Genomic DNA, 27,728 nt, shown 5'->3' on the forward strand with positions numbered 1-27,728 from the left:
GTAAAAATAAAGTTGATGCATTACAGCAGGTCCACCTGCCTGAATATTTTAAAGATATCAAACTATTTAATATTGTAATCATTTTCACTCTTTCTTTAAACCAATTTCCTTTTTTTGTGGTAGAAAGAATGTGATGCCCTTTAGGAATCTGATTTGTTAAATGATGGATTAAACCAAAACCTTCACCATCTATTTAATTAGTGTTAAATAGCAGTCTTATCCATCTTTTCATAGCCTTCTTTTTCATTATGCATTTTTTTTACGTCACTCATTTTAAATGACTGAAGATTATGCAAGACAGCAAAGAATCGGAGTTAAGTAACTAGTTGTGTCAAGCCTCACTGACATTAAAGGCTGGTCTGTGCTTAAAAACAGTATTGAAACTTTAATCCTCCTACTAAAATCACCTCTGAAACTGACTGTCAGTACAAACTGGAAATGAGTATTAGAAAGTTCCTGTTCTTTGTGGATAGAGACATACTAAAGAAATGGGGTTGAAATCTTCCTCTAAGATGTTAAAAGTTTGAGAGCTGGGCCAGGATTAGCAGCACAGACCTGCATCTGATTCACAGCTGCACAGCTCAGGGGATGTGAGACATGCTAGAGGCAATAAGACAGTCTCAAACTCCCCTCTCTTTTTGCACAGATGATTCTGTCCTATCTTCTTTCTCACAGATATTGCTGTGATATTAAGAGAAGTCCCTGGTCTGATTCTAACTTATATGGCAATATTTTAGTGTAGTGATAAAAGAATTTTCACATGGTTTTGAAAGTATGCTGTTTCTCAGATGTGCAGCTCTGTGTGCTTTCACTGGAGCAGGTAAGTAGTGTCCTGCATCTCACCTCAGGGGGCAGCTACACTTCAGATGTGACTACAGGATCCCAGTTATCTTCTAGCCTCCAGTAATATAGAAATGGCTAACTGTAAACCAATTTAGTAATAATAGAGATTTATGTTACATACTGTGATTTACTGCAGATAAGTTGGAAAGGAGAAGACTAGAGATGTTTCCCCTTTATATGGAATACACGCACATCTCATCTACTGGCATTGACAGATCTCAAATCTACAGAGACTACTTTACCAATGGCATAATTTTTCTAGTAACAACTGTCTATTACTTTATGAGCACGTTTCCAGGTTGCACTTCCATTTTATGTCTGCCCATGCCTGGCATGAGACTGAATAACAACAGCTCGAGTTGCAATTGTACAAGACGTCTGGCAAAACAAAATGCTTGAAGAGGAAGCACCCGGTGTTTTGCTGAGCACAGCAGTCTGGAAGTTCACATGGTGAGAAGCACTTCTCACTGTCTACACACCGTGAAATAGATTTTAGAGTGTGCCTGGGAGAAGCCACAGGTAATAATACCTTTGAGCAAAAAGAGTGCCATGAGTGCTAGACCTGAGCTGAAAAATGCCTACTTTAATTCAAAAGCTCTTTCCCAAATCCATTTTGCTGTTCCTTTGTGGTGCTTAATGTTCTAAGCCATATGGACGCTTGAAATGGCTGTGACAAACAAGAGGAGGACAGATCTTTGGTGTCTCCATTAATTTACAGATACTTTTGGAAGAAACAGCCACAAGTGGGGGAAAGCTGCAAAGAAGCCAATCCGATGTACATCGAGGCAACGGTGGGAAGACCTATCCATTGCCATGATATTGCTTTCCTGCAAAAGTCAATAAATAGACAAGCCTTGAAACAAGCAAATCATAGCAAAGTATGGGAAAATTGTACCAACCGTTGAGGAAAGTACAAGCAACTTCCCTAGTAAAATCTTAAAAAACAGGGAGGACATAATTATTCATTGAAAAATTTGCAGCTCTGAGAGATTCAGATCACAAGCACTCCCAAGCACATAAAATGGAATTTTCAAGTGTGCCCGAGTTGTACTGGTGCCATAAGGCTGACAGAATTCGAGCCCAGGTTTCTGCACGCAGGTCTTGTAGTTTGGGAATGAAATAACCCCAATGTAATTCAGACCATCACAAGTTGTAGACTTAGCATTTAGGGACATGGTTTAGTAGTGGACTTGGCAGTGTTTGGTTTATGGTTGGACTCAATGATCTTAAGGGTCTTTTCCAACCTAAATGATTCTATGATTGTATTCTAAGTTGCTCCCCAGCTATGGTCATTTTACCCTTTTGGTTCCTACACACAGCCAGGTAAGTTCTTCCCCAGCAAAACCTCTTCAGAGAAGAATCCACATGAAGAAGCTGAGCCACTACTCTGTCAGTGTCTTTCCTTGGATGCTTTTCTTAGGGAACCTTTTTGTGTTATGGTGGTACTGGAAAGGACCCAGAAGAGGTTGTAAGCATAAGAACAAAAGGGTAGCATTTTGCCTAACACAAAACAGTATTTATAAAAAGTAACTTTGAACTACACAATCCACTGGAAAATTTTATATAGTTAAAGCTAGGTCAGTGAGAAATTAAAATCAACCATATGAATAGGGAACTGTCCACACAAATGAAAGATGTATTGTCTTTTTTGACTGATAAAGGAATGCTTTGTTCCATGTAAAAATTCATAAATCAACATTCATACTCTGGAACAGGTTTCTCCATGCTCCTAAATTACAGTGTTGCTGCACTTTTTAAAATTTTGTTTTTGAATTTGAAAATGGGCCGTCTCTCCAGAAAGTGGCAGTACCTGAAGAAATATGTAGTCATCCTGCACAGTCAGGGAATCCCGATCAGTGCCACCAGCAAACTGGACTGTCATTGTCTTATCAGAGCAATTTTGAATCTGGCAAGTGATGTAGCGATAACCTGAGGGAAGAGAGACAGAAACATATGACAGGGCTATCAAGGGAAGAAGCAGCAAGCAGTAGAAAATGTTATTCATGTAGGGAAAGTGCTGCCTTTGCCAGGTGAGTTAGTTGTAAAATTATTATATTAAACCCTCATACAAGAGTTTTTCAATTTCCAATGTACTGAGAATATATTAACTGCTTAAAGTTCAGATCATTCCCGGGAGGCAGCCTGTTATTATCCAAATTTTGCTGGTCCAGAGAGATTAGGGGTTAGATGAATGAGACATTCATGGGTGGGGATAATAGAAGGAGCCTCTTTTCTCACTTAACCTATGCACACAGACAAATTATTCACTTGGAGAAATGGCAGCCTGACACAACATAACCGAAATCAATAGATCAACCCCAGTATAAAATTGTGATAAGTGAGAAGAGAATCAGACTCTGTTTAATAGACAGTGCAGAATTTTAAAGGCTATTTTCAAAGCTCTGTAGGTGAGTTAAGACACATTATTAACATGTTATTGGAACTGCTCTGTTGGGGCAGGACTTCTATATTCAGAGCTAAAACTTTACTGAAAAAGCCTGTATTAATTTATATCAGTGGAGGCTGTGGCATCTCCCTTTCTCTCCAGTTATCAATGGACAAGGAATACCCTCTCTGCCTGGGCTGTTAGAACAGTATCACCACATCTTTGATGTAATCTGCTCTTATCAGAGAGAGCAGAGCCAATAATCATATCTCACACCAGGTATGGCCCAAGACCTTCTCCTAGATTCAAACCCTTGTACAGCTCACCCTTTGTCACAAGCTTCTGAGCACAAAGTACTTGGGTGACTTTCCCAAGCATAGCGAGAAAAATGTTATATACACAAGCCTATGTATAGATCACTAATTCTCCCCACACTCCAGATACAGTATAAAAGAGCAAATAATGCACGCCCATGATCTTCATTACTTTTGCAGTGTGATAGTAAATGCATTCCACACTTTATGACTTTCAATTAGAAAAGTCCAAACCAGTATACTAGATACAAATCTTTGTTTTAAAATCTGGATCTGTTTAAGAGATAGAGTCAATCGAAGTTCTCCTGCTTATGTCCAAATCATCACCACAAGGATATTGTAGCAAGCACAGCCATGGGGCATCAAGAAGTCTTGCAGTCATTCATAATTCACATGACAAGCATTATAGCTCTTCATCAGATAGGTAGTACAAAGATGCTGTTTCCACTAAAATCAATGCCAATGCTTGTACTGACTATAAGTCAGTTTGTTGAGAACTCATCCAGGAGATAGTTCATGAGAGTTTTTCTTTTTCTGCTGTTTCTGTTAAATAAATAATAATAAAAAAATCTCCATCCAGCTCCTGAAGAATCTTCTTATGCTGTCTCTAAACAGAGCAGCTGGTGGGGCTGCATAGGGGTCACCACATCTCAGAAATCTCACGACTAAAAGATTTAGAAACTTCATCATCCAAATTTTAACATGGTAACTGATTCTTTAGTAGGGTTGAAATGAAGAAAAGCTACTGGATATGGGGAAATCAGACTGTGCAGTCTTTACAACTCATTTTTAAGACTGCACAGGAGCTTAGATGATCTGATTCAAGGAATTAAATTGTCTTTCAAGAGTACAGTTGGTAACAAGAAACTATTCAAGTTTCTTGGAATTCTTTCGAATCATGGAGACTGTTTAGTACAGCACATTTTGACTGCTAATCTGCTTTTTCATTTCTTTGCCTTTTGAAGTCTCAAAGTATACTGGATACTATAACATGAGGAAATTCTGGTAGATGGTGGTTAGTGCAGTAAGGCTGTCATACGCAACGATTCACTTCAACAGACACTTACCCAGCACTAACACTGTATTGCCAGTTTTATTTGCAAATCAGGGAAAAATGTTCAATGTTTAACTGCCAGAATAAATTGCACTGTTAATGGACATTTTCAACGGAGCATAGCATCTTGACGTCAATTCATCTTAGAGTGGAAAACAAGTAAATTTAAAAATATACTATATTTTTATACAACAGGACAGCTTTGCTGACTACAGATAAACAAAAAGAATCTGACTTGCATAATTTCTCTTCTGACTAGTTTTAAAAACAATCCAAAAAGTACTCTCCAAAACAAAGAGAAATTACTATACACGAGGGTATCAACTGATAACATTTTCATTTGCATACCTCCACTGGGGTCCTGGATTTCCATATGAACTAAATCAGAGTCTCCGTCAACTCCAGCAACGGCCCTGAGAACATAATACAATCAAGTTATGCAGAGCCAGCTACAGAATAGTAATTATGTGGATGGAAGAAAAGAGAGGATTTCATACTAACCAGCTTTAACATTCTAGCTGGGAAATTAAAATAACCCCATTTATTATGTCCTGTTACTAATGTCTAGATGGAAACTATTTTTTCTGTACTTGACATTATGTTTTTCCTTAAATTTCTTTAGAATCTCCTTAACTAAAATATGCATACAAATAGGACCAACTGGAGAAAAAACAGAAATAGGTATGAAATTGGAAACAAAACTTCATAATCATAAATTGATATATATAGATACATATACACACACAGAGATACACACACACTCACTGGCAAGCGCTACAGCATCTTTTTACAATTACATTTGACATTTGAGACTACAAGGCAGATTTAGTGCTAAAAAAGACTTAGATTCCATCCTTATTAGAAAAATCTTGAACTTGACACATGGCTTCCATAGCGAATTGATATATCTTTGGTTAGTATATTCAAGAGAAGAGTAGATTCCACTCTGATGAAGGAAGAGTGAAGAATAATTTTGAGAAGAATATCCTGAGAAGGTAATTCAGTCAGAATTGATCAGGGTGCAGTTTAACTTTGAAAAGGTGTAATGGGAATAAAGGCTGATTTTCTCTTAATATCTCCCATGTCAAATACACTAAGTAAAAAGATGAGTTTTCTACCCCCAGGGCTTCCATCCCAACCTGGGAACAGCAGCCCCAGCTGCACTGTTTTCTGGCCCTTCCATTGTCATTAGTCAGGCAGATGCTGCAGAGAAAGTTTTGAGCTGACAGTTGTGCTGTCACTAAACAAAGCAGAATCCGGACCCACTCCCAGAGCTCTTCACAAGGCTCTTCACTGGCACGGTAAGAGTCCATCAAGTCGGCAGTTGTGAGTTGAAGACACGCAGAGGAGATACATTGAGTGATAAAGTGCAGCTGGATGCACATATTAAAAAAGCCCATTAAAATACTTAAGAGAAAATTATCATTTTGATACAATTATTAATAATCAAATGCAATAAGGCTATACTTTGGATTGAAATTACATCATTGTTTAATGATTATAACAGCACTGATTTATGAGGAGCGGTTAAAACTCAGACTTGCTAATTGGTGGCTCCTTGGGAACGCAGGCCAGGGGGAAGAGACTGGATGATTTCCACTGCTGCATAACAACCAGAAATAATCACATATGCTGTTTTTCCCTAATAAGATAAATGATCAGTCTAAAGGAGGAAGAGGAGGGGGAGGGATGAGCCCCCGCCAAGCCATTAGATGCGAAGGAAACTTCTAGTGGGAATTTTTTAGTAAATGCATGGAAAAATCTTGCATTTACTAAGAAATAGGTCCCGAAACACAAACTATTCTAGCATTTCAGAGGCAACACATTAAGTCAGAGAAGATGTTATATTCACTGCAGTCTGATAAGAATATATATGAGCAGAGGGAAGGATCTCTGAACTTTTTTGCTGTGTGAGCTGTATATATTTTTCTAGATATTCACAACACCAAATCAAACCTGCTATCAACTCTGCAGTCAGAGTTTTGAGGGAAGAAAATGATGTTTGCTGAATATTTTACTTCTTGCGCTGGACCTCATGCGGCTGAACCACAAGCTAACAGAAACTTTAGGGCTGAAATTTTCTGAGGCTCAGCCTGACAGCATCAATAATGCAAAGATAGTTTTTGGGTACTTTTGAAACAACATCTTGCATCTATAATTTATCATACATGATTTCACAAGCACAGTTTGAGATATTTGTCAATATCTTTACCTTCTCATACTTGTTTCGACAGCTCAGAAGTGACAATGATCTCACATCTACCATGTTCCAACAGTGGCAGCTGGCACAAGTAGCCTCTAATCTTGTTTCCAGTGTAATCTTTTAGTGCAAGGGGTTGTAACTGATCTGTTTTCATGAGCACTGCATGGACACAGAAAATGAAAGTTTCCAACCCAGACTACTTTTCTCCTTTAGACTTTTATTTGAGTACATGTTAATAAGTCACAGGGAAGGGTTTTTTTTAATGCAGCCAGGAGAAAGTAATACCTCTTTTCCCCTGAAGTTCAGAGATTACCCCTACCCCTCCTTTTAAAACTACCCTTCATTAACCAGGAAAACAGTTACTTCCAAAACATAAGTCCTCTATTCCTAAACTAGCTGGATCCCCTCTCATGGTGTCCATTGACTATAAAGAAGGTTTAGGATGACAGCTCCATGCTGCAGTTTGACAAGCATTTCTTCTCACTCCTCTAACAGATTAAGCCACACCATTCTGTGTCCCCAATCTTGCCTCTCCTTCACAACCTCAGATGTCCCATTGAACTTGCCAGGTCCCAGCGTTGGGAATTGCCTAATTTAGAGGTGACCCTTAAAAGATGTAAGTCCCAAGGCTGCCAAAAGAAATTATCATTAAGCATACCTGTAGATCTCTAACTTCAGACAAGTCTAACAGGTGAGATGCACCCTTTAAGTGCAGACTTTATCCTTTCTGAAAGGCATAAATTAAGTAAGCAAAATATTTCAAAAATGTTTTGAGTTTTTCAGTACTTGAATTGTACAGATGAGCTATTAATAGCAGAAACTCAGTTTACTCACTGAAGATGTTACACCCTCAAAGTCTACTTTTGAGTGTCAGCTATATAGCAGAATTTCTGAACTCTGAAGTCCCTTCACCCAGCCTTGCAAACACCTAGGAACAGTTCATTCTTCTTTTATTGAAAAAAAGATGCCATCTATCATGGTTGTTAAGAAAATCTTCAGAACAGAGTACAAGTAATGCAGGGAACTTGAAGCTATATCCCCGAAGAGTAAACTAATCTACTCATTTCAGTTGACTCTTCTGCCAATAGTACTTTAAAAAGCAATACTGTTATTTCTCTTGTGCTTACATCATGAATGAAACGAAAAGTCGTATGACACTGTGCGGGCTAAACACAGTCTAGGTCTCTCTGCCCATGCAACACAGCTTTCTTAAAATGATGGGCAAATGATGTACATACAGGAACACATATAGTAAATGATCCATTTAAAAGAAAGGTTCAGTTATATGTTTTTTTCATACTGAGGGAGAAATTTTGCATTTTCATTTACAAACTTACTACTACCACAACATAAATGCATTGTACCAGTGTGAGGATTGTGTGCACACATCCTCTCACAAGGACAGTTCACTGTTTCTCAGCTGGCTTTAGGATAGGAACTCTTCTGTCTTATAAAGCAGAGACACAATCCAACAGCTTCCTTTTTAGTTGACGTTTCAGCACAGTTTTTAACTTTTTTTCCTCAAACAGAACAAGAGCTTTCTCAGAAACTATCTCTTTTTCTCAATTTCAGCAGGGTTTTTGGTTTGGTTTGGTTAGAATTCCCCCACTTTTCTTCTCACAGTAGTTTGCAATGAAAACGTTCATATCTGAACGATCTAGGACCACTTCTTAGTTTATTTGTTTTACTTGGTAAAGGAGAGCTTGCCACTGAATTTAGAGTTTTCTGGTCTGGGTTGTTTTAACATTTTGTATGCAACCATTGAAATTTCCAGTGAAATTCAGACTAACTTTAATTTTTCATCAGACAAGTCTTCCTCTAAGAAAAGAAATATCTCTTGACCAAGCATATCATGCTGGATAAAGCAAGTGCAACACACCAGCACTTCAGATCATGTAACAGCATGGTTACAACACTTCAGAACTAAAATAGCCTAACTTGATTGTAGGGTGGTGTAAATATATGCAGCCTCAATATGCTCCTTCCCTTTCCTGTGAATATAAGTTCCCATTACCTTCCTTGTGCTTGTCTAACACCATGTTGAGCCTCTTTGGAAAACTAGTCCTACAGGGATTAGTTTTGTTTCCTAAATTACCTGATCATGCCAGAAGTTAAGCACCAATCCTGCAGAAGAAAAGCAGAAACATAGCTCTTTTGATGGTGCAGAGGTGAAACTGCCTCAGCCTTGGTGCAGCCTTTGTGCGTGTCTAATGTTGCTAATGTAAAGCTGCATCTAATAAAACATGATGAAAAGCAGAGGGAAATCAGGGCACCTTTGTTTCCATTCAGGCATGAATTTGGTCTCCTGAGGGACAGTAGACCCCTTTCTCATGCATATGGTTTTTTAGACTTTAGGGAAGTTCTCCTGAAAGAGTAGCATTGTATGACCTAATTCTTCACATATCTGCATTAGTGCTCTGCCATGTAATTCCACTGACCTTAACAGCATTATATCAGCATGAAGATGGTGCAGCAGAGGGGACTAACAAGCCCTCTGCATCTGCCTTGGTCTGTGTATAAATGTATACTCCATGATACAACCGTTAGGTATTTTATATTTTTAAATAACTATGCTAAAATTCTAAAAGTTTCAAATTTTCTGTTAAGAATTCCAATTATGAGACCTTTGGCATTATTTTACTAATTATTTTTCTTTTATTCAGCTACCTCTCTTCTTCACAAACTGCCAGAGTATTTTCTTACTGTAGTTGCATGCAGTGTTATAAAGACACGAATAGTCACCTGAAATTTGATATTTATGTAATATACATGAACAAAAATTACCACTGACATGTAACACTATGTATCTCAAAATGTGAACTGTAAGCATCAGTCCCTTATATGATAATTATGATTCATATTTTACTTCAAGCAGGAAACACTTATTTGTTTACAGTAGTCCAGGCTCATTTTGTAGGGGAGTAGTTGTCTGCAAACACTAATCAAGTAGAGTCTGCCATGGACATATATTTTCTCTACCTCCAATGGATCCCTTCATTGTTAAATATTTGATGCGGTTAACTTGGGTGCATATTAATGAAGAGACATCTTCAAACTAGACATCTGAAAACAAAACCAAATCAAAACAAACCTACTCGCTCCTACCTCCATCAAAGGCCACCTGAAAAGTTGCCAGTCTCCTCAATCTGCTCCTATCATAATCTCTGAATATGAAGTTTATCCAAAAAGAAACAAGTTCCCAGTTTATACTGACTGATTTCTAGCGATTGGCTTAAGGGCACTGCCTTCCTTAGAAAGCAAGTCAAAAGCATGCAAGTGTTTTCACTGAATAGCTTAAAATGGCATTGACTCTTGGCAACCTGTTTACTCAGGGACACAAAACTATGATTTGATTCATACAAGCTAAAAATACGTTTGATTATGACTGATTTGTCTTCCAGGCCTTGCTGCCTTCGCATCTGCTTTGAAAGACAGACCTTCAATGATTCAGTCGATGCCCTACACAGCCAATGTGTGCTGCTACTTATTTACTCCCTGTGCTTAAATGCTTTTTAACAAAATCATTTTTCCTGCCACCTTTATCCAAACATCAGAGCTGGAGTGGTTTGTCATTGCCATGGCTTGACCCTGGCTGGCTACCAGGTGCCCAGCAAGCGGCTTGTTAATCCCCCTTTTAACAGGACAGGACAGGGAGAGAAAAAAAAAAGAAAAGCTCATGGGTCAAGATAAGGGAGATTGCTCACCAGTTACTGTCACTGGTGAAACAGATTTGATTTGGGAAAGATTAATTTATTGACAATTAATAACAGAGTAGGATGGTGAGAAACAAAAAACAAACTAAAAACCCACCTTCCCCCCACCCCTCCCTTCTTCCCAGGCTCAGCTTTGCTCCCGATTGCTCTACCTCCACCCCCACAGCCATGCAGGGGGGCAGGGAATAGTGGTTGTGGTCAGTTCATCACACATTGTCTCTGTCACTCCTTCCTCCTCACACTCTTCCCCTGCTCCAGCGTGGGGTGCCTCCCATGGGAGACAGTCCTTCATGAACATCTCCAACATGAGTCCTTCCCATGGGCTGCAGTTCTTCACAAACTGCTCCAGCATGGGTCCTTTCCATGGGGTGAAATCCTTCAAGGAACAGACTGCTCCATGGATCCCCCATGGGGCCACAGGTCTTGCCAGAGAACCTGCTCCAGAATGGGCTCCTCTCCATGGGGTCACAGATCCTGCAGATCCTCACAGAGCCTGCTCCTGCATGGGCTCTTTGCAGGATCACAGCCTTCTTTGGGCATCCACCTGCTCTGGCACAGGGTTCTCCATGGGCTGCAGGTGGAGATCTGCTGCACCATTAACTTCCATGGGTGCAGGGCAGAGCTCCCTCACCATGGGCTGCACCACGGGCTGCAGGGGAATCTCTGCTCTGACACCTGGAGCACCTCCTCCCCCTCCTGCTTCACTGACCTGGGTGTCTGCAGGGCTGTTTCTCACATTTTTCTCACTCTTCTCTCCCATATGCTGTTGTGCAGCTTTTTTACCCTTTCTTAAATACATCATCACAGAGGTGCCACCAGTGTCAGTGATGGGCTCAGCTTTGGTCAGCAGTGGGTCTGCCTTGGAGCTGGCTGGAACAGGCTCTGTCTGACAGGGGGCAGCTTCTGGTCTTTTCTCATAGAAGCCCTGCCTGCTTCTGCTACCAGACCTTGCCATATAAACCCAGTACAGTCATACACATCACCACACAGATAGAAATAGAAACAAATACCATCCCAAGTGATTAAGTCAAACATAAGAATGACTGCCCACACAGATTCTTGGCTTTGCACACAAGTGCCTTTCACACAAAATTCAATGTTGAAGGCTCAGTGAAATCCTCTTTGCATTTCTCTCTCCTTCAGGGCATAACATTGCTGAAATTCCCCCTTTCAGCTGACACTTGAATAGCCAGAACCCACTACACTTGACGTTAATGGGTACAGCTGTGATTGATTACTCGTATGGGATTTCACGATGAGAACAGCACTTTGGTCCCCTGAGAACAACTGCTCTACCCAAATAAACTCGTCATTTTTTATTTTTATGTTCTCACCTCTCATGAAAATGGAGAACCTATAGCTAAAAATAAGACTAACAGATACCCATAGCATAGGATCCACATATCCTAGTGAGTCGAGCATAAAGCATTGCTAAGGCTCTAGACAGATTCATATAGGAAATGTGCTGGGCCTAATTCTCTGGTAATTACCGATTCATGACTTACTGTCCTGGGGTATATTTTTGCTGGTGTAGACAGCTGATTCACAATCTGTTCTTTGCTTATGTATTACTATCTCTATTTTGAGAAACCAAAAGGAACTTAACTGGCGCATAAGCCTTGGGGACTGAGAAGAATAGCAGCAGAGCCAGAGGAATCCCAAACTGCACTGCTCTTTCTTCTTCTCAAGGATTACCACATAATACACCATTCTTTTTTAAAAATGGACTTGATGTATAAAACCAGTTATATACCGTGTGATGTGTGGGTGTTTAATGTTTGGCTGGGATAGGTCATATCTCTTTGCATTCCCTCCTACAAATACACCAGGAACTAGAAAAAGTACTTATAAAAGATGGGTACTGTAACATCTCTTAAACAGAAATCATCACATTGGGGCAATACTGCATGTCCAGTTGCAGTTTATATGCAGCAGTAAATCTTGTCATGGTAATCGAAGTTTCTTAATTTTAAAGCACAAGAATTTGCTCAAAATTAAAACTTTTCACGTTAAAAAAAAAGGATTTGAATCTCCCTAGCTAGTATTTATACACAAATAAAACATTTATTTTCTAAATGTTCATAAAAAATGAAATTTTTTGTTTTTAATTACAGTGTGACAATATTTCATTTTATTAAGTTAATTGCAAATCCATATTTCATGATTTTGCTTTGAAAAACTAAGAAAAGCTTGTCAATGAACAACGTTAGAGCATTTATTTTCAGTATTTCTATATTTTCTGAACAGGTGTTTTTTCTATACTTTGATTTTATCATTTCAACTTGAATGAGAAAACAAGCAAAGAAAAATAAATTTCTAGAATGCATCTGTTTTGCTACCACCTTTACATCTATCTGCAGCCTTACAGCTCTTTTGTTTTTAGAATAGAATCGAATATTTTCAGTTGAAAGAAACCTACAATGATCATCTAGTCCAACTGACTGACCACTTCAGGGCTAAGCAAAAGTTAAAGCATGGTATTAAGGGCATTGTCCAAATGGTTCAAGCACTGACAGGCTTGGGGCATTGACCATCTCTCTAGGAAGCCTGTTTTACCTCCTAAGATACTAAGAGAAGAAAAACTGTTATGAAGGATCAGTAAACTTCCCTTTCTGAATGAATAAATGAAACAAATTGGGAAAACAGCTGGGAGGGGTTAAGAAAATGCCACACTATATCACAGATGGGAAGAAAATATTCCATGCTCCTAAAATAGAGATGGTAGTATACACTATCCACTGATACCAATAATCTCTGCATTAGTTCCACTATCATGAAAGACCAAATTCCATACATTAAATCTGCAAAGATACTTAAGGGATGGTCCAGAACACTTGAAAAGCAAATAAATCCTAGAAGATTATTTTAATGTATTGCTCATAAACCTACAGTGTAAGATCTGAATATAAATAATTTAAAATACTCAGTCCCTACTGACCTTCCCTTAATATAAATACATAAGGCATCCCATTAAATTAATTCCATTCAGATTTTCACGGAGTAAAAAAAAAAAAGCTTCTTCAGGAAATACATGAAGATCTGGCTGCTGCTGAAGGCACAGGAAAAAATTGTTTTTACAAACCACAGGAAAATATTATGACTGATATTTGTAGTTACCAGGCTGAAATAAAAGTCCTGGACTGTTTTATCAGCCTCAGTGACAAAGCTTGACTGAAATCAGAGAAGAAACATCTGCTAAAGATCTGCACAGTGAAATGTTCTTGGCACAAGCAGCCAGTACCAGCAAGACCCATGCCCTCATTTATAGTTGGATGTACAATTAATTTGAATTACTTTCACCTATCAGATGTTATATATTGCCAAGAAATCAATACTGGACTTAGTGTGCTGATAGTCAAGGTATGAAAAAGCCCACATTCTCACATCTGTTGAAAACTACATTTCTATCTACTATTTCTATTTAGCACTCGGATAACTTAGGTGATGAAGGCCATAAAGTAGTGGAAAGTTGCGCATGATGACAGACAAACTCCCACTGGAAGGCCATCGCGTTCAACTCTCCACCTGCAGCAGATTCTTTATATATTGCAGTGTCTCATATGATATTGGAAGTAAAATATATTTATATAGTTTTATTTCTATGGAAGTTTAAGAGAAGGATCATTTGGTACTGATTAGGCACTAAATGTCTGCTCCCAAATCCTTGCTGTTGCTGGCTGAAATACTCCTTGAGAGAAATCAGAACGGTCTATATACAGAAAAGGGGAAAACAAAAACCTAGAAAATATTTCTAACAGTTGTAAATGTACAGACTCTTAGAATTTATTATTCTTATCTGAGAGGAATGTGACGTTTATGAACAACCATTACTTTGAAGTACTACATGGGAGTTATTTCTATCGAAGATCCAGGACACTTCCCTGATTGTGTCTGAATGATATAAGGCAACATAAGGATTTTGAAACACAGCAAAATACAGACTTAATATTAAACATGCACTTGCTGGCTTTAATTCTTACATACAAAAACCACTGGCAGATTGATTGAGTCAGAGTAAAACTGACATATATTTCAGTGGTATGCTATGTTTTTCATAATTTAAGTGTGCTAAATATACCTAGACTCAGATAAGAAAACCATCATTAAAGATGTCTGCAAGAGAGAGGCTTCCACTGTTCTTTCTTACATGTTAGTGACTTTGATGTTTTTCAGACCTAACACATTTTAAAAAAAATTTTGGTTAAAGACAGAGAACCACATGTCCTCCTGATTTACACCCTATATAATCTTGTAAGGAAAAATCAGTTATAAGGTGGACATTTCTGACCCACTGTGTTATTTCTACATGATTATATCCTTTCACATGGTAGTTAAGAGACCTGTAAAGTGTATTGCCTATGAAACTCCAGCTGCTGTGTAGAAATAAGTTCATCAATAAGGCTATATTTTGTAGGAGCAAGTAAGCAGAAAGTGTCAGGCTGACTCAAGTATTTAAGCAGAAAAGGTTGAGACAAACTGGAGTAAATCAGATGGGTGTTACTACAAACCAACTGCAGGCTGGTTTTCTAAAAGTAGGTTGCAGATTGAAAAAGAGATTGACTTGGAAGTGTGAAAAACCTCCCTTGATATGTCCAGGGGTAATTACACCAACAGAGCAGCAGGGCAGGTTAGATCTTGTGCACCCAGATCTTTTAAACAGGGTTTAATCTGTCCACATATCCCTGACCTGGGTCACAACCTCCCCCCTGGCCAGCTTCAGCAGCAGCACACTTGCCAGCACACCTTTGGACTCCCCAAGTTCCATTTTCAGCCAGGGGCCAATGTATCTGTAGGTACTGTAACAGCTCTGCATGCTTTAACCTCTACACCAGCAGTTTAAGCAGGTTGGGATTTTGTTTGGTTTGTTTTTGCCAGAGTATGGCCAGGACGAGTATCTATTTCAGCTTAAGAGAAAAGCAACTACACGAAGAAGGAGAATCACAGCATCAAGGCCAAACACATTGCAAATCTTGCAACCAAGATCAGGTATATCCATTTCAATACTGGCAACACCAATAGCAAACCATAAAATATTGCTGGAAGCTAGATATTGCTCCATAGACATACAGATAATTACACTTTACACAAATGACATTGATCAGAGTTCTTCTACAACCAAAATCAAAAGTCACTTAGGGAACAGAAGTGTCTAGCATATTATGACTAATCCTGTAATAAAAAATACTGATTATTGGTAATGATACAGATATGCACAGTCCATACTTACACACAGAAGTAAAAGTGAAAGAGGGAATTCTCTTGCTTTTTCAATAGAAATCAGAAAAATATTGAGTGTGCAAACTGACCATTCTAAAATATAAAATTAATTAAAACACTATTGAATGGTTAATTTTGGTGTAGAAGTTGTTACACACTTTTCAAATTAATTTCATTTGTATAAAAAGCAGGCACTGACTTATTCTTCAAACATTCTGTCAACCTGCTTAAATCACTTTGTCAACATTTTGAGAGCGTAAAATATTTGAGCTAAAAATGAAATCATTTGATGTATGTGTACTCGATAAAGCCATATTTTCACCAGTTTCTTTAATAGTATAAGTTTATATATGACTCCAGTTAATAGGTCTGATTCAACCTCTCTTAAAAAAATGTTATAGATTTTTCTCTGAAAAAAGACTGCTCTCCTTTCTAAAGATCAATTTCACCAGTAAAACGAAGAGCAATTTCATTGGACATTACAGCTCTCTTTAAATCTTGGGCTCCATAGATTCAGACCTATAACCCTCATACGTGCTGACACTCAGTATGATCACCGGCATGAGTATGAATTTGTAATAGTGGATGCAGCAACGCTGACATACTCAATCTGTAAAAGATGCCAAGGCTCATACTGCCCCCATCAATACCTCTGGAAACATCTTTCTTGATCAGAATGGAATACTTCTGCTGTTCATTTTTTATTTGGAAAATAGCAGGCTTCTTACCAAAAAATATGATCTTTTGAAACTCTTTCCTGCAGAAGGATCCATTTTTTCCCCAAGTCAATGGATACATAAACCTACAAAAGAAAAAAAGAAAAATTAGATGATAGGAAACTGTTAATGTTGTACATCTTCAAAGACAGGTCCTATGTCACTATTAAAATGACAGATTGCACACCAATTAAAAAAAATAAAATCATTACCAGGAACTCTCTACAATGTTTTTCAGAGTAATAACCCTTCCCAGAGAAAATATTTTAAAGTATAATATATAATGAACAAAACTCAGTGACAATGTCTTCTTATTTACCATGAAAACAATTCACACTTCATTGTGGGTCAGATTCTTTTTTACCTCAGCAGGGTTACACAAGAGGGATGGTAAAATGACACTTTTCTTCTCCTTCTTCCCATTCATTGACCAAACAAACACAAACATTCCCTTTATGCTTCAAGCCTTAATTCACCAAAATACTTAAGCCAAGAAGTCAGTGGATTTAAAAATCTTCTAAAATAGGACTGATAGTAGAGAAATGTTTAAGAGATTTGATGAGGAAAGGTGCCCTTAAGGGCATGAATACCAATTTGTCACCCATGAGAAATGGTCACTCAGCACAGAATCAGAAGATGACCTGGAGGAGGAGGACTCCAGATCCAGCTTCCCTCTGAACAGTTTACCCTGGTAAAAAAGCCAAATGCTAATGATATGGATGGATATCAAGAGTGCGGATGAAAGCTGTTTTCCCCCAGAATAAAGTGGGATATAAAACACTTATTCAAAAATCTCCCTCCTTCAGCATTTGCCTTCGTTATGTGTTTCCTCTAGTTAAAATAGGAAATACCTATCAGACTTCTAAAAAGACAAATATAAAGTCCCCTGCTGTTTGCATGCATTTCTTATTTGTTCCAATTTACATATGATGAGTTTTCTTTTAATATCTCTAATAGCGAAAAAAAAGACAAGCAAAACTGTTCTCTGATGTGGGAATAAGTCATCGGTTCAGTCGCTGATAGCTCTGGGAGAAAGTGTCTTATGAGGACTAGTGAATATTTTTTTTTTAAATGACAAGTTCAATAACAAATAAAAAAAAACCCAAAACCTGATTATGTATTATGTTTTACTACAGAAAACAGGAAATATTAATATGTAAAGATAAAGGCTGAGGTAACATATCAGCATAAACTCTATGGAAAAGTTTACTAAAATTTGAATTAAAGATAAAACAGTATTTCTCATTCTGCACTTCACAATGACTGGGCTTTGTTCCACTCTGCACACAATTAAAAGAGGTAGACCACAGTTTGGGTAAGAAACTACAAACGGGACTTGGATTGCTTACTTTAACATTCACCCAGTCAATGCAGAGACAGAAATGATCAGGGAGCAGAAAGTCTTTGCCCTCAGAGCTAAATGCGTTAATGAGAGGGCTGCAGAGCCAAGCTCCTGATTTGCCTGCTAACTTTCTGATCTTAGTTTTATTAAGTGGGTTAGGGTTTGCTGCAGCCAGTGTATTTTATAAGCATATAGCTTAGAGCAACCTCCTGGGAGAGAGGGATGTACCTTTGATTGGGCTGTGAATGGGCTTTGAATGCAGGACAGAGAACCTAAGCTTCTTACTTCAAACATTTGTCACCACAGGCATTGCAGAAAAAATAACCATTGGTCTGACCATCTTTCTAAAAGGGCGGACCCTGGTCAGCTAGATACCTGCCTCAGCAGACTGCTATAAATGTGAAAGAGATGATCGTTTAATGTGCTGCCCTAACCCTGGTGTCCAAGCTGCAAAGAAAGCCAAGAATTCAGAGGTTCCTGGCAAGAGGGGAAAGAGCTATTTAGGGTAAGGCACATGAACAAAGGTATATAGTTTTGTCATGGAGGAATATCAGAAGAAAATGAGAGAAGAACCAGTCATTAGAACAGTGACGCCTGTGCAGTAGGGGCCAAAACAGACCAAACCAAACCCAAACCCTCACCACCAAACCCAAACTACCTCCCCTCACACACATTTAAGACTTAAGTCTGGGAGCTTATGAATGAACAGTTTGGCTTAATGTAGGGGGAAGCCCTTGCAATATTACTGTAAGGCAGAGTGAGGTAGGATTAATAAGACATATTCAAACTGAGAGGAATTTTTAACTGGTGCAGTATTTGAAACAAATAGTTTCAAATCACCCCTCACTACAAAAAGGACATTGAGTTACTCAAGCGTGTCCAAAGAAGGGCAACGAAGCTGGTGAAGGGTCTGGAGCACATGTCATACGAGGAGCGGCTGAGGGAACTGGGGGTGTTTAGTCTGGAGAAGAGGAGGCTGAGGGGAGACCTCATCGCCCTCTACAACTACCTGAAAGGAGGTTGCAGAGAGCTGGGGATGAGCCTCTTTAACCAAGTAATATGTGATAGGACAAGAGGTAATGGCCTCAAGTTGCGCCAGGGAAGGTTTAGACTGGATATTAGGAAGCATTTCTTTACAGAACGAGTTGTTAGGTGTTGGAATGGGCTGCCCAGGGAGGTGGTGGAGTCCCCATCCCTGGAGGTGTTTAAGAGTCGGGCTGACATAGTGCTGAGGGATATGGTGTAGTTGGGAACTGTTAATGTTAGTTTAATGGTTGGACTAGATGATCTTCAAGGTCTTTTCCAACCTAGATGATTCTGTGAAATAAAAAATAATGTGTAACTAATGTACACATTCAATTGCCTTTAATTAAAATATGACCCATATGTGTTTTGGGTTTTAACAGGTAGATATGATAAAACTACTAAATGAGATCAGATATGAGGTGAAAACAGTTATATTAGTGGACAGCTAAAATCTCTGGCTTCAGCAAACACATCTAATAGATCTTACAATTCTGTTTATTACCACCCATTTTATAAATGTGTGGAATCACTTTTCTAAAAAATTGAAAATGCTTTTCTCAGTTTTGCCATTTTTTCATCCTTTCAGATTCCAAATGAATAAAATCTACTGCACCTCTGTTGAGTTTTTAAAAAATCTAGAAGCATTTATATACAGTCAGTGAATAGCTGATTGTATTCCTTATAATTGAGGCAGCCAGAAAAAGAGAGTATAGATTTGAGGCAGTAAATGGATTAATCCAGCCATGTTGACTGTCTTTGCATTCATTTATAGTGTCAACTGGAGGCTAGAGCTTTATTTAAACAAAATATAGGGTTCTGAATGAAAGAACAACGCATATTTTGCAATATAAAATAAGCCCTAAATCAAATCAGAAGTGAGAAAGGCTGTGATGCTCCAGTAGACAGAGAAGCCTTGCTGATAGCTATTTATGATGGACATGATCCCATATTCTCAAAAGTGCCTTTGTAAGAAATCATTTGAGTAACAGAAGGTAATGGCTTCTCCTGAGTTTTAGATTATGTTACATCCTGATACTACTTTATTTCAGTAAAGGTAAAGTTACTTAACTCAAAAATCTAGAGTATATCATCTCCCTAGGCCAAATTCAGATCAACACTATCTCTCAAGACTGTTGATTTTAGTACAGCAACCTTTTCTTATATCAAGTTGCAATTTTGGTTATCAAGTTGCAATTTTGGTTTTCAACTCCTCCTTTGTCAACATCACTTCATCTTCCTCTCCCTCCTATGCCAAATATATCAGATCTTATATAAAATGTAAGCATGCTACTGACCCAGTTATAGTCAAAAGCAGCCTTCATTCCTACACATCTCAGGTAAAGATGTAGGACTTGTCCCATTAGTCTTTATGGTTGACTCCTTTTACTGTCATATTAAAAGTCTGTGAAAAATCCATCAGATTACCTAACCCTTCCTGCTACTCCTGCAGTTATTCTTTACTGAATATTTTGTATTTTTTTTTTGTCCAGTCACATTTGAAGAGTGGCAAATAATAGCGTCACTCCTTTTTGGAAGATTATCCAAGTATAAAATGCCTGAAATCTCCCTATCATACATATTTCATCAAAACACAAAGCAAATGCTTCACTTTGTGCTTCTACCTCCTTCACTCCCCCGGCAAATATTTCTACCCACTTGTTATGGGCTGGTCAACTTCTTGAATACATTTCTTCAGACTCTTACACTTAAAGGTTCTGCCATTCCATAATTAGACAGAATTCAGGAATTATATCATAAACAAAAGTCAAACTGAAAAAAGAGGTTTTCATAACAGGCATTTCATAACTTCAGGCTTCCCTGAAGTATTTTGTTTACATAACATGCATTCAACATATCTGTAATTGTGTTAGGATTTCAAATTGAAGATGCTAAATAAAATATTTAATGTAATTTGTGACTGAGTTTGGTTTGCTATGTTTTTTTGTTCTAGTTCTATCCTTATTTGCAAATGCCTGCAAATGTGAATTGTATAGGGATCAGCTATTAACTTACATATCTCAGAAAATATCCCAACGAATGACTTGATATAACATCACTGAAATCAGTGCAGTATTTGGCTTCAGGATGAGCAACTTTCTCTGACTAATCTCACCACCTAAATATACGCCTTATGCAAAGTCCGACAAGGATTAAAATGGACTAGAGTTTACAAATTTCAGTTTAAAACAGGAGAAATGATGGGAGCCAAGACCACTACCAAGACCAGAATCACAGTGATTTTACAGCTGCAGTTTTGTCACCATGAAAAAGAGATGAACTACACACTTACAGACTGTGTGCACACTCATCAGTCCTTTGCCTAACCCATCCAGAAAAATGACTTTATAATTTAACCAGAAGAAATCTGAAAGATGGTCAGTATTTACAAACATGATACAACTGAATCTGAAAGTGGTATAAATACATTGTAAGAGAGAAAATTATTCTACATTTCTGCAAATTCACTGTATATTCACTGATTCTCCAAATCCTCTTCTGCTGAACGACTGTGCCATTTATTTTATATTACTTTATTTTACATCCAATGAATGGCCTTTGGAGGCACTATTTCAGCTTCATTAACTTTCTACTACACTATAAATTACAGAGCAGTTGCTTATGGTCGGTTTCTAGGGAGAAGCACAATTCAGAGGTACTATTTAACTATATTATGCAGGAGGATAAATATTACCAATATTCATATCAACTGAAAATGCCAAGATTGAATTTACTGTAAAAACAAAGATTTGGACACAAAGACAATAAATATTTAAATAAACCTCAAAACCAGAATATGATTCCCTTCTGGGCAACTGATATTTCATAAAACCCAACACTAATCAGCACATATCAGAACTGTTTTATATCTCCTTAGCAAAGTAATTCCTAAATTTCAAACAAATGCAGTATATTCAAACTTTACCTTTCCTTCCTTGGTGTAAGCGAGTACTTTATCTTCTTCTTTTGGGTGAAAGAGGAGAGTTTCCACACAGAAAGTAATGGGTTGTTTCTGGAAAGTGGCTCCTTCATCCGTGCTTATGAAAAGGCTTTGGTCACGGTCATTATGGGAAGAACTTACAAGAATTATCTAAAAGACAAAAGTGACAACATATATTCAGTAGACTGTTTTCTCTATAACAGACAATACAGCCTTATTTTTCTTGTGTAAATGTCAGATTTAGTACATACCTTATCTATTAAAATTTTGTGGACAAGAAACTCAAAAGCATCTAAGAGATAAGGACTGCAAGATCCTGTTAATCTTTCCTGAACAAATCTGTGAATGTTAAATTCTATAACTTTTCTTGCAAATCACACCAAATTGACCATGCTCCTCATCTCTACTCAAAATTACTGTCTTAGATTTTGGTCCTTGTGCAAGGTTCATGAGGCCACATGAGAAAATCTCCAGACTAGCCAAAAAAGAATTAATACTAGTATTGACTCATTCTAACATGTCCTTATAAATACATCACTTTATCTAGTGGGGCTGCTTTTATAAATACTAAATGTAAAAATAATCACTGCTATAGTTGTATCAGAAGAATGTCTGAGGAGACAGAACTAGTTTATAACGTCTCTCTATTGCTTCACCATTCTTCTGCTGACACATTTTGGATAAAAAGACAATTCGCTTTGATGCAGAAAAATATGCCAATCAATTATTTGCATTTCCTTCTCAGGTCCAAATAATACCTTGACTCAAATATAGTAAGAGCTTGAGCTATCTCCTTGTGTGAGCTTCATGTCAGGCTTTCAGCAACAAAGAAACTCTCCCCACATAATTTAATCAGAATTTCACTTTTTTTCAACCTCTTCACCTTTTGCAGTTAGCTAGTGTGTTATAGCATGGTTCTAAAAAAACCCAATGTGAGCATGCATTTTTATTGTCTTTCCAGATCAAACAGGCCCAGTTTGCATTCAAAAAGGTGCCTTTATCAACTGATAGCCTATAAACAAAACATGGATTTTCAAAGCCCAGCTGGGGTCTATTTGGCTCACACTTCAAAAACAACTAAAAAAATAATCCTGAATTCAAAATGTATTTAGACTATTCAGCAAATGATGCAGAAGACAACACTAAATGCTGATCACTGTGATACAGTGACTGCAAATTGCTTACAGAGATAAATGTCAACAAGTTATGCAAACAATTACAATGATGTGAATATAGAGAAGGAAATAGATAAAACAGTACAATTTTTATGTAGTCACTTTTTTAGAGTAAAGCCCAAGTTAAAAATTTAAAATTTCTAATGAGTTACACAGATACAATGGCTGGACTGAGCTTTAACTGCAACTGGTCTTGGAGGAAAAGCTAGAAATACCACATTTGTCGATGGTTTGATTTGACAGGTTACTTAAGCATGTGCACTTGTACCTGAAGCTCATACAGAGTTGCACTAATTTCTGTGTAGTTTTCATATACCTAAAATGGGGCACATATTGAAGTATATTGCTGAACAAGAGAGAGAATTACACATACTTCAGGGTCCACGGTCCACTGCTGAAACTCTACACTAAAGCATATATTAAGCCAAATCTACTTCTATTAGCTGTGTGACTAAGAGCAGAAAGATAATAGCCCATAACCTTGCTATGATCTTGTATTTTTTTAATGATATACTTTACCCAAGAGTAGGAAACTGTGTCATTTTTATCAGAAAGCCTCTATAAATGACACCTTCACAAATGCCATCTCTTATTCCTACTGCATCCAATAGCTTCCTGACTCTTGGTAAACTCTTTCAAACAGTGTCTGTTTAATTTATTACTATATACACTCCAAGTATGCTGCTGGTGACCTAGATAAAACATTCAAATATTCTTGTAACACACTTATTTGGCAGGTTTTCTGCAGAGGGTATGGCTGCCATGTGCTGCCCTATCTGCTTGCTTCCATTACAAGATGGAGTGAAGAAGTGTTTATGCCCAGCACAGAGACTTGTACCTTCCTTGACACACTATCATCTGCAACTCAGGCTCAAAATACTTAGTTTTTCTTGGAAATAAATGAATTCAAACTGTCTGCATGCTGAGTGAGCTATACAGTGCTCATTCCTGTTGATCCCTGATCAGATCACAGAAGGAAGGACCCACTCCTCTGCTAAAGTAAACTCCACAAGCAAGGTGTGGTGGTGCAATTCTTACCACCCCCCGCCCCTCTTTGTTGGGCTGCTTGGTGCTAGGTGCGATTCCACCCACATTCCCTGAGCTATACACCAATCTGTGGAGATAAGGACTGACAATGTTAACGAGCCTGGCTCCTGCCCCTCCCGATTGGAAATGATTAAAATGGCCCATCAACTCCTAAGGGCCTGGCACACCTGTGCCTGGGATGTGGTCAAATGGGAACAATAACAGAGTCGCACATTAATCAAATTCTTGTGTAACTGCTGGAAGGCACCAGAAGGCATTTGACAAAAGTCAATTATCTTGGACCCTATAAATGGCGACCACCAGGGAGACCCTTTGAGCTCTCCTGGATCGCAGCGGGCCTGTGACCAGCACCTCCCCTGAGCTGGGACGCCTCTCAGGTACCAAACCCTTAAGGTGTCGTCTGCTCCAGACGGAAGGCCAGGGCGAAGTCCCCCGCTTGAGTCTCAATTATCGCCCGTTGAGGAATGTCAAGGCATTGTGAGTATTTGCTCTAAACTCGAGAGGGAAATTTTCTTTGAGCTAGCTTCTCTTTACTCTGTGTCTCTGTGTGTGTGTGTGTGTACGTACCCTTGTTTCTGTGTGTGTGTCCGTTCTGTGTTCATTCTACTGAATCCAAACACCTTTGTTTCTGTATGTTTGTCCATTTTGTTATGTGCATGCATGTGTATATATATATAGGTACCGTTAAGTAAGTTAGTGTGAATCTTGTCATTTTAGAATCTGAATAAGTTGCTTTTCTTTCTTTTAGTATTTCTGAATTATTTTATAATTGCTGTTAGTTATTAATAAACCTAGATTTCTTACTAAATATTACCGTGTCAATACTTTCATCCGCGACACAAGGCTGCCATGTAGGCTCCACAATCCCTGATGAAGCTTACGTCCAGGCATGTCCTCACATTTCAACACATGCACAAGGCTGGTGCCAAGACCCACGCTTAGCCTGCAGTGTGTACAAGTCCTTCCATGATGTATCACTAGAAGCAGTACGGTAGTATTTCCATACAGAAAGCTTAATATCTTTGGATACAGTCTTCTAGTCCAAATAACACTTTCTGTAAATATCATTATCTTAATTCTCTCCTGTTAATGTTTTTTAAAATGTATACAACTGAGACAACAAATCAGTATAGTATATACTCCAGAAAAGGCATGAACTGCATGTGTACAGAAGGGTAATCTCTGGGCTACAGCGCTATTGTTTCCTTTCTTTTTTTTGGCCCAGTAAATCTTACACTTCCAAAAATACCAAAATATTGGCTTCAAAATAATAAAGGAATGAGGTTTACAAATTTGGGAGTGACTTTCACTGTTAATGAGCCTTGAGTATAGGCACGTCTAAGTTTCATAATGAGGACCCAAGAGCAGCTTGCAGAGAATATAATTCTAGAAACTGAGTCATAAAAAAAATACTAGCTATAATGAAATGCAAACACATGGTGGTATTTGCTAATGCTGTCCTTCAAAAATATTATGTATCATTCGGAGTTAAATCTCTCAGAAAAAACATAGCCTAAAGACTGTAGACATCTAAGCATATATGGCAGAGTCCCTAACTATACTTTTATTCACACACACATCATAATTCATTCAATGAATTATTCTGAATTTCACTCAGTGTTCTGATTTATATTTCAATAGTTTAAACTGATCATTATATGCCAGGCATACAGATTTGCTTCCCACAGCTAACACACTGGGTGCTCAGACTTGCCTGCTGGCTAACAATTCTTATTGAGGAAAATATTCCAGAGTAAATATTGTACCCACATTAAATGCTTTCCATAGCAAGTTTTATTTACTTTGTAAGTGGAACAAATAGCAAAACCTTCCTGCTAGCAACTGATGAAGGGGTGCAACTGGGACATACTATCTGGAGAGACGACTAACAGTGATTGCTGAGGGTTTTAACTCAAAATAAACAACTACTTGCTTGAATAATTTTATATCCAGAAACAGATTCTAATCACATCTAAATTTCACTTAAGCTTTTTTTAAACAACTTCTTACAGAGCATTTCTCCCTCCTGTGAGACTCTTCTAATATTTTTTAGTAAATTGCAACTTTATATTATGCTGTTTATCCCTGACCTCGCTACTTAATCTCCCATCAGCTAAATCAACAACAATAACACATGTGTATACATTGAGATAGATGTAAATCTGCAAATACCAGTAGTTAAGCAGAGGTAAAAAAAAATATTTCAAGGAGATAAACTATTCCATGGATTGTAAAGAAAATGAGTGAAAATAGAGTATGTTATAGATCAAGAGGGAGGAAAGCAAAAAAGATTTCTAATAAAAATGAAAAATACTACATCATGCCAACATATGAGTTAAAGCATTCCAAAAATAAAGAAAAGCTATGCTTTTCCTCATTTCAGGAAAGTTAGTGAGGCAGGAGGTAATATAAAAGCCAAATAAGTCTGAAAACAAAAAATGAAAAAAAAATTAAGCCCATTTATTTAATCTCTCTTTCAGGACTGATTGGCCAATGTGCATGTCTAACCATTCCCTTTACTGGGTGGAATGACAATCTGAGCCCCAAAGGATGAAAAGACTCTGACAGCTTGGGCTACAGTAGCTTGCATATCATACTTCTTCCGCTATTACCATGAAGACTTGGAATAATCATAGTGATTACTAGGGAGTCTTAACTGTAGATTTGGCAGCAATTCAAAGCAATGCTGTAATTTCAAGTGGCAATAAACACAGGATATTAACATGCATCATTTGCACTGTGTCTGAAATATAACCACCCTCCCCTCAGTTTAGGTCCAATCAAAATGTAAACTCAAGATAAATTTGATCTTAATCAGCACTTTCTTTAAAACAAGGCAATCTTCTAACACATTACAATTGTGCCATCTCTTTCAGCTACAGCAACTGATCTTAATTTTAATTCTAGCTTTTATTTTCCTTTCTGTTTCTCTATTATTTAAAAAGGAAAATAAAAAGTCAAAATGTCCATCACAAAGAAATTTCTAGACTCACAGCATCTGACCTACCACAGGAAATTTCTGCATTAAGTGGTGAGAGAGGAGACACATTTTTTAATTCTATAATCCTGCATATGGTCAGAAATCAAGACACCTCATATTCCTCAGCACTCTAAACTGACCTTAAAGGAAGAAACCTCGTTCGGGCTGAGTAAGAAATCAAAACTCTTCATTTAAGCAGACAGCAGCCATGCACTGAGAGGCCAAGCATGCCCAGAAAGCACCTACACCTCTTCAGTCACCTCCAGTAGACTGAACTCCCACTGGACATAGAGGATTTTGCTATGGGGATTCAAAACTAAAGAGTGCTGGACTCGCTCTAGCAAAAACTTTAAAGGTGCAAACTTATGAGCCATCCCCATTAAGGTCAAATAATTTCCATTAAGAACATGTAATGTTAACGCTTAGATGAAGGTTCTTAGCTAAACTGAAGATAAGGCTGCTGGGCACAGGGGAGCACCAAACTCCTAGCGATACCATCACATAAACCTGTATGCCTATGTGTGTTTTGAAGATAAATATTCTTTGTGGCAGTACTGCCAGTCTCAGGGCAGTATTCATAGATCTTCACAGCATTGCAGTCACACCCTCAACATTTTTCAGATTAAGTAACGAACTCAACTATTTTTCTTGGGTTTACAATTTACATTATTTATGTGTTATTAGATATGCTTGGCTGATACAGAAATTACTCTAGCTCCTCATCCCAATTGTAAATGCAATGTTGCTTCTCAGGCAGCATTCATAAAATACACA

The 27,728-nt window shown here is 37.9% G+C and overlaps 1 protein-coding gene across 1 annotated transcript in view; it reads right to left on the reverse strand.

The window, feature by feature from the left end:
* SORCS2 (sortilin related VPS10 domain containing receptor 2) overlaps positions 1-27,728 on the reverse strand; it is a 572,656-nt gene that overhangs the window by 84,193 nt on the left and 460,735 nt on the right. Inside the window, exons 4-7 of the mRNA XM_074822047.1 lie at positions 21,738-21,902; positions 16,459-16,532; positions 4,946-5,010; positions 2,654-2,772 (exon numbers count right to left, since the gene is read on the reverse strand). Coding sequence (XP_074678148.1) covers positions 2,654-2,772; positions 4,946-5,010; positions 16,459-16,532; positions 21,738-21,902 — 423 coding nt within the window. The remainder of the gene's footprint in view (positions 1-2,653; positions 2,773-4,945; positions 5,011-16,458; positions 16,533-21,737; positions 21,903-27,728) is intronic.

Source organism: Strix aluco, chromosome 4, assembly GCF_031877795.1.
Source record: "Strix aluco isolate bStrAlu1 chromosome 4, bStrAlu1.hap1, whole genome shotgun sequence".
In the NCBI taxonomy this organism is placed as follows: Eukaryota; Metazoa; Chordata; class Aves; order Strigiformes; family Strigidae; genus Strix; species Strix aluco.